At 37.8% G+C, this 8788-nt stretch overlaps 1 protein-coding gene across 2 annotated transcripts in view; it reads right to left on the bottom strand.

Moving 5' to 3' along the window:
* Nucleotides 1-624: 624 nt before the first annotated feature.
* The window catches only part of TBX18 (T-box transcription factor 18), a 67262-nt gene continuing 59098 nt past the window's right edge, over nucleotides 625-8788 (bottom strand). The window contains exon 8 of one of the 2 annotated variants that reach the window (XM_077289786.1): nucleotides 625-1640. In XM_077289786.1, the coding sequence (XP_077145901.1) occupies nucleotides 925-1640 (716 nt within the window). In that variant the 3' untranslated portion in view covers nucleotides 625-924. The remainder of the gene's footprint in view (nucleotides 1641-8788) is intronic. The other variant, XM_077289787.1, reaches the window with a different exon arrangement.

The following is an 8788-nucleotide window of genomic DNA, read 5'->3' as shown; positions in this document are numbered from 1 at the left end:
AATGATTTGCTGTCATTGTATTTTTGATAGGTTACTTTCCCTTGATATACTGTATCATGAAAAATAATACTGAGAGTGCATTTAGCTTTTATCTGAACCTCTTTCAGAAAGTGCTCTTCCAGGCTTACACCAGTTTAGCTAAAGGGGTTGGCCACTACTTGGACAACCCCTTCTCAACTGCTTTAATTCTCCTTAAAAAAATAACAACAGCCTATGCTCGCTTGCGGTGCCGTTCCAGGGATGACTGCACTGACTCTCCCGGGGCTCACAGAATATTTTATGCCATGAAAGCTCTGTAGCCAGTCAGCAGCTCTTTCACCCTCACATCCTTTGGACATAACCGACATTCGAAGAAAGTCAGAGAGCAACAGTAGATCTCACTTCTTCCAGGTGACAGTTTTGTGCAAATAAAGTTAGAGCGGCTACTGATTGGCTGCAGGGCGTGAGTGACATAAATATGTCATTGAAGCCCTAGAAGAGCCAGTGCCATCATTGCTGGAATGGCACCAGCACAGGAGGTGAGGATAGAATATAGCAATTGAGAAAGGGTTGTCAAAGTGGTGGACAACCCTATTAATTTTGCATAGTTTGACACTGTAATATAAAATAAGCATCTTACACTTTATGCAACAATTTCCATTTTTAATAATATTCACACCTTACGATAAGAACAAATATGAAGATATGAATTAGAAATTATGTGGAGAAACGTATTTATTTAGTGGAAGTGAGTGGTTGTGTTACTTTGGCTATTTATTCTGTGAGAAAGCAAACTACAAGAAATACAATAAAAAAATGCAAAGATACATTATTTGTAACAAGTTAGTGCATTATATTTAGTGTTATATACATATTTACAAACAAATACAAATTAATTTAAAAGTTAATTCCTTGAAGAAAACATTCGCTTTAATAACATTTCCATCAAACCATATGTGCAGATACTTGAGATGTTGATAGTGTAAGACTCCCTAATCCTCTGGAGTCAAAGAAATTTTGCTGTCCTGTTCCACCAAGGAGATGAACTCCATCCACAGGAGAGAGAATCTGACGATCAGTCATAGTTCCACTTGGAGAAGACCCCAAAAAATTTCCTTGAGAAGATACAATTTTTTCAGGACTAGAAGCTAGTTTAGGGGAAGTGGAGAAGTTATAGCCATACAAAGCACATGGGCTATGAAGTCTAAATGCATTGTAAGAACTTTGATGTGGCTGTCCACTGCCAAAAGCATTGCTTGTTGGTGAAGGCATGAGATACTGCAGTTGAGGAGACATTCCAGAAATTTGCATCGATAAGCTTGTTTGGGGACATCCAAAGTTTTCATTGTCAGAACCTGCCATGGGCATATTTACTGCAGTGCCGCTCCCCATTCCAACATAGGAAGGGGTCCTTGGGGTTGCAAAGGTGTCACTGGTTGAGTTTGCAAGTCTGTTGTAAGTCTCAGCAAGAGAAGTGCTATATCTGTTAAGTGCAAGGCTCGATCTTCCACAGGCTGAATAATCTGCTGGCGAAAGGCTGCAAAGCTGACCTGTGTTTGCTCCAAGATGGAAAGCTGGAGAAGAACAGGGGGAACCTGGCAATAAGTGAGGATGAGCTGCTGCTCCAGAACCAGACAACAAAGAGGACGCTCCTGCAGTTCCTAAAAGAACAATGCAAATAACACCATTACACCAATTATTCTAGATAATTATCCACACACTTATATATCTATACAGTAGTCCACAGCACACATAAAACTACTGTGATACAATAATGTCAATTTGTATTATTGTATCATACAAATTTTCAGTAATAGAAGCAATACTTTTTTCTTTAGTTCACATAACATTTTATGAAATAATTCATACTTATGATCTGGTTTGGCTTCGTGCATTTTTTAATAGTTTCTTTTCTTTTCACCGTTAACTTTCCATGCGTATGGTAATGGAATCTGAATAAGACGATAACAATCTCATAATGTTGGATATGACTAATAGGAGCCACTCCTGAAAGTGGAGAGGTTAAATTAACTGGATAATATAGCTGCATATTTCAGATTTTATTTGAATTATTACACTTAATGTTTTTTTTTTTCATTTTATTTAGAAATTGTTTAAACATTTGAACACAAAAAAAAGATTTAAGATGACTCATATTTATAGTTCCTTACATAATGATGAATAAAAATAACCTTGTCCTGTTTTTAAAGCCCTCGGTATGTAATGACCCATAATTATAGATACTGTGAAACATGAATGTTTTGACATTTTTATAGTTTAATGTTTTTTCCTCCCTATTAAATAATAATATTCCTGATAAGTGAATGTTTGAATAAACTAGTTATTTATCTTCAAGTACCCATTTAATTTTGTAAATTGTAATTATTTATTGCACCCCTAATGCTAGATCCAGGGTTAACAACTGATTTTACTGTATGTAAAAACTTACCCCTTTTATAGAAAAAGAGGGTGTACCTAGTGGAGACTAGAAGTGGGTCCCTGCTATGCCTCTTTAAAGAGTAGCTGTGGGTTTATTTTTTATTTTTTCAGAAGTCACTAGTATACATGAAAATAAGACACTTTGTAATATACAGTATCTTATTAGAGAAATATGCTTGTGCCTCCTGAATTGATCTCAAAATTCTCAATTCTTAGGTAATATCGGTCTTCACCTAACACAGATCTTCACATTGCTGAGAAAGATGATGACAATTGTTGCTCATAAATTATTATGAACTGTAACTGCTGTGTCAGAAGAACTTACCTAGGTATGTCTATGTCTGCCTCTAGCACCTATCCTGTCCCCTCTCCATAGAATTTTAAAAGCACTTACTGTTATCTCCTATGCAAGTAATAACTGAAAACTTCAGTGTGCATAACTATTCACCACTCTAAAGTCAGCACTTTGTTAAGCCTTCTTTTGTGGCAATTATAGTCGCAAGTCACTTTGGATAAGTCTCTATGAGCTTTAAACATCTTGCCACTGGATTTTTGCCTATTACTCAAGGTAAAACTGCTCTAGCTCCTTTAAGTTAGATAGTTTACTCTAGTGAACAGCAATCTTCAAGTCTGACTACAGATTTTCAATTGGATTAAGGTCTGGGCTTTGACTAGGCCACTGTAAAACATTTACATGTTTCACTTTAAACCACTCGAGTGTTGCTTTGGGTCATTGTCCTGTTGGAATGTGAACCTCCATTCCAGTCTCAAATCACTGACTGAATCAGATCTTGCTCAAGAATATTCCTGCATTTCACACCATTCATCTTCCCCTCAACTCACACCATTTTTCCAGTCACCACAATGTTTCACTGTGGGGATAGTGTTCTTGGTATGATGAGCTGCGTTGGTTGGGTGCCAGACATAGCGTTTACCTTGGTGGAAAAAAAGTGAAATTTTGGCCTCATCTGTCCACAGCACCTTCGTATACACATTTGGGGAGCCTCTCACGTGTCTTTTAGCAAATCTATAAAGGCCACATCTATGAAGTGTACGGCTTATTGTGGTCATATGGATAAATACTCCAGTATCTGCATAGGAACTCTGCAGCTCCTTCTGGGTTACCTTTGGTCTCTGTGCCTCCTCTTTGACTAATGCCCTCCATGTCCAGGCTGAGAGTTTTGGTGGCTGGCCCTCTCTTGACAAGTTTGTTGTGGTACCATGTTCTTTGCATTTGAAGACAATGGATTTGATAGAGTTACTGGGGATTATCAGAGTTTGGGATATTTTTTAAAACCCAACATGAACTTGTACTTCACAACTACTTTGTCCCATGACTTGTGTGGTGATCTCCTTAGCCTTAATGGTGGTATTTGGTTAGTGGTGCCTCTTGCTTAATGGTGTTGTAGCCTCTGTCGCCTTTCGGAAAAGGTGTGTATATACTGACATACTGACAGACCATGTGACACTTAGATTGCACACTTGTGGACTTACTTTCACTAAGCATGACTTATGAAGGTAATTGCTTGCACCAGACATTTTTAAGGGTGTCATCGCAAAAGTGATGACATGCCGATTTTTAGATAATTGATCCCATAAGTTTAATTTATGCCTATATTTTTCTCACTTCACGTCACCAATTTAGACTAGTGCTGATGCAATCTCATACAAATCGGATTGCAAAAATATTTAAACAAAGGTTGCAATGAATCAAAATAGGCAAAAAGACAAGGGGGTGAATATTTCTGCAAACCACTGTAATTCCCATTTCACCCACAAATCAAGAGTGAAAAATCAATCCGGGAGGAGAAAGAAGTAAAATGCTCTGATAAGATACATTACAAAGCTGCTTATTTTCATTGATTTATTAAATAAAAATGATAGTTACTCTTTAAGGATATTTAGATGCATTGAAAAGAAAATCATAGCACTACTTCTAGGGGAGGTACTATTTGTTTCCACACATACTACTTGCTTCCCTTATATGAAAACTTAGAGATCTTTTGGATTAAGGCTCTATGGCCATATTTTTAAGCATGGCAAATGAAATATATCATTTCACATGATTTACACTTGTAGAATTTTCTTCTTTTCAATTTAACAAAAAAAATTTACAAGGCAAAAAAAGTGTGGTAAAGTTATACTTAGCATTGTTTTAAGGGTGAACTTCAGCCATAGCTTAAATGTGGTTCTCTGCAACCACAATCACACTTAGTTGATATTTGTGGGTTTTCCCTGTATGTAGATTTGAGACCTTAATGAGCAATGCATTTAATTGTCCTGTTTACACTATAGCTATGTAAGTGCATAAAGAACTAAATTGATCAGACAGAATCCTCATGTATCAGGTTTCTAAAGTCATGCCTGTGTAACACTGTTCTACAGAAAAATTGGTTCATAGACGAAAACAGTTGAACTTAACTAATTTTGTGGTGCTGAAAATGAAAATGATGCTAAAATTTGCTGATTGGCTCTAATTTTCAAGATCCGGAGAAGTTTGTAATTACTTATGACACCTTTCATGCAGGCTTATAGAAAAATTGTGTCTTTATTATTTCATCATCATTATTACATTGTTAATAGCTAGTCCATTACATCATCTACTTAGTCTATTAAGCCTTCAGTATTCTATCATCTCAGGGTGACCAATCAAAAAACATCAACTCAGCTTTGATTATGTAATCCTAATTACAGTTGCATCACCTACTTTTATAAATACTCTGTGTAAGATATACAGTTTTAGGATTTCTTAGCTTAATTTCTTAACATATTACACGTTTCTATATGTTTTTTCAGTTATGCCTCATTCTTGCATTGCAAATAACTTTTGCTACATTAAGGAAAGCCTACAACCTATATTTTGGCTGCAGAATAAGACCTCAGGATAAGTGTTGGACTCCACCCATATGCTGCAATAGATGTGCATCACGTCTTACCCAGTATTTGCATTGGAAGAGGCAATCTATGCCTTTTGTAGTCCCAATGATCTGGATAGAGCCAACCTATCACGCTACCAATTGCTGTTTCTGCATAGTGCCTCCCATTAGGAAAGGAGTTTCATGAAAGAAGAAGTGGACATTACAGTATCCATCTGCACATGCAGAAGAACTGCCAGTTCCAAAAGCACCAGAAACATTTTTGTGAGGAAGAGGAAACTTGGTGTCATGCAGCATCTTCCTTTCATGAGTCAAACTTTCCGTCAGCAACCTTAACTGAGCCTCACCTTATAACACAAAGTGAACTAAACAATATTGTTAAAGATTTAGATCTGCCCAAGAGCAAGGCTGAGCTTTTAGGTTCCTGGCTACAGCAGTGGAGTCCCCTAGCGAGCGATGTTCTGATTTATTTGTTCCACAACCATGATAAAGATATTGTCCGAAACTTCTTCATGGAGGATGATCTTGTGGCATGCAACAACATCAATAGTTTAATGGAATCTCTGAAGATAAGTCATAATCCAGAGGAATGAAAGCTCTTCATCGATTTGTCCAAAACAAGCTTAAAAGCTGTCTTGCTGCATAATGGTATTATGGTACCTTCAACTTCAGTGGTTATGCAGTCCACATGAAAGAAACCTATGACAGCATTAAACAGGTCTTGAGGTGCCTGAAATATGACCAACATTTGCAGCCCCTCTCTGTTGACTTAAAGGTGTTTGCCCGTTTACTTGGCATCCAGTGTGGATACACAAAGTACTTCTGCTTTCTTTGAGTGGGATAGTTGTGGAAGAGAATATCAATACAATAAAAGAGACTGGCGCCTCTGATATTCACTTCAGCCAACAAGTAAAAATGTCCTGCATCCAGAACTTGTATTCAAGTATCTCATTGATAAATTTCTAAGGTTGAGTGAAGCAAAGATAAAGTAAGGATCGTAAGCTTTTTCAAGATGAAGAGTTTCTCTATTTGTTGCAGGGCAAGGAAAAGGCTGTATAGGTAGCATTCGCAATAGTGGTAACAAATTTTTTGAGAAAGTCAAGAGTAGACAACTATGTAGAGTTGGTAGAAAATATCCTCAAAACATATAAGGATCTTGGCTGTGATATGTCCTTAAAGATTAATTTCTTACATTTACATCTATGTTTTTTCCACAAAGCTGCGGAGCAGTGAGTGACAAACACAGTGAGAGATTTCACCAAGATATTGCGGCTCTGGAAAAAATATATCAAGGAAAATTGAATCCAATAATGCTTGCAGATTACTTTTGGACAATTGTAAAAGATAATCCGATGTACAGTAGAAGTACAAGAGACAAGCAAAAAAGAATGAAGACCAAATTTTGTAGTGCAATTTCTGTAGTTGTTTATATTGTTTCAAAGTACCAACATTTTAATGTATTAATTATATGTAGCAGTAAAAAAAAAGCTCTTTGATATCATAGAAACAAGATCCAACTAAAAATTTTCATTGTCAGATTTGAATTCTGGTGGTCAAAATCATTAAGAAATCGCTCATTTTATAACTGAACCCGACAACTTTTGAAAATCTGTAGAACAGCGTAATCTGAAAAGTATTAAATTAAACTGAAGTGCATATCCTATTAAATGTTTTAGCAAGAGCTATTCTTTTAGTGTCAACATTAGTCATCCTGGACAGATAATATCCAAGGCAGCACAGTGGTTAGCTCTATAGTCTTGCGATGCTGAGGCTGTGGTTTCAAATCTCACCAAGGACAACATCTGCAGGGAGTTTGTAGGTTCTCCCTGTGTTTATATCTGTCTCCTCTGGATACTATGGTTTTATCCCATACTCCAAAGACATTCTGATAGAGAAATTAGGTTGTGAGCCCCAATGAGAACGTAGATAATAATATCTTTAAAGTACGGTGGAATATTATAGCGCTATGAAAATAAGTATAGTTAATAAATAACAATTGAAACAATTCCAACATTTCTGTGTAACTTAAAATATTGCAAGTGCGAATTAAAAAATATCAGTGTTATCTGACCAGTTGTTCCATGCCTAAGCTGAACACAATTGAAAAAAGAAACTAAAAAGACAATAGCAGATCTTATTTTTTTACCATTTTCCAACTTGTAGAATTTTTGTTCCCACTTTAAAGTACATTATACAAAAACGTGGATAGAGCCTTCAAAACTACAATTTGTCCTGACCAAAATACTGCTAAGTTGATGGAAAAATGTAAAAGTTAAAAAAGTTATGGCTTTTAGAATAGGAAGTAGTGTTGAGCGATACCGTCCGATACTTGAAAGTATCGGTATCGGAAAGTATCGGCCGATACCGGCAAAGTATCGGATCTAATCCGATACCGATACACGATACCAATACAAGTCAATGGGACACCAAGTATCGGACGGTATCCTGTATGGTTCCCAGGGTCTGAAGGAGAGGAAACTCTCCTTCAGGCCCTGGGATCCATATCAATGTGTAAAAGAAAGAATTAAAATAAAAAATAGGGATATACTCAAACTCTGACGCGCCCTGGACTTTACCGCCGTAACCGGGAGCCGTTGTACCTAAGAATGCGCGCTTGAAGGGCCTTAGATGACGTCACGGCGCTCTGATTGGTCCGTAGAGGTCGCGTGACCGCTACGCGACCAATCACAAAGCCGTGACGTCACCTAAGGTCTTTCAAGCGCTTGAAAGACCTTAGAAGACGTCCGCAGCTTCTGATTGGTCGCGTAGCGGTCGCGTGACCGCTACGCGACCAATCACAAAGCAGTGACGTCACCTAAGGTCTTTCAAGCGCTTGAAAGACCTTAGGTGACGTCACTGCTTTGTGATTGGTCACGTAGCGGTCACGCGACCGCTACGGACCAATCAGAGCGCCGTGACGTCATCTAAGGCCCTTCAAGCGTGCATTTTTAGGTACAACGGCTCCCGGTTACGGCGGTAAAGTCCAGGCTGCGTCGGAGAGATGAGTATATCCCTATTTTTTATTTTAATTCTTTCTTTTACACATTGATATTAATCCCGATACCGATTCCCGATACCACAAAAGTATCGGATCTTGGTATCGGAATTCCGATACCCGCAAGTATCGGCCGATACCCGATACTTGCGGTATCGGAATGCTCAACACTAATAGGAAGAGAAAAAAGAATTAATTAAAAGAAAAAAATCTTACATTTAGTAAACACCATAATCAGCAAATATTCTAGCTAGAAATGATCAAGCCATTTGAAAGACAAATTTGCAGACTTCAACAAAATATCCCCCAAATTTATTTACTGCAAATCACAATGCCGCAAAGCCTTTAAAAGGAATCCTGCACCTGCGCCCTACACTGGCGTGATTATGAGTACCTTTTCCGCCCTGCTTTGGGCAGTATCATCACCATTCTTCTGCACAGGCGCCGACGAGTCACTGCTAGTTCAGTGCAGAAGAACAAGGCAGCCAATGCCCAAAGC

The sequence above is a fragment of the Ranitomeya variabilis genome, chromosome 2 (genome assembly GCF_051348905.1).
Source record: "Ranitomeya variabilis isolate aRanVar5 chromosome 2, aRanVar5.hap1, whole genome shotgun sequence".
NCBI lineage: Eukaryota > Metazoa > Chordata > Amphibia > Anura > Dendrobatidae > Ranitomeya > Ranitomeya variabilis.
This window is presented reverse-complemented; position numbering and strand designations above follow the sequence as displayed.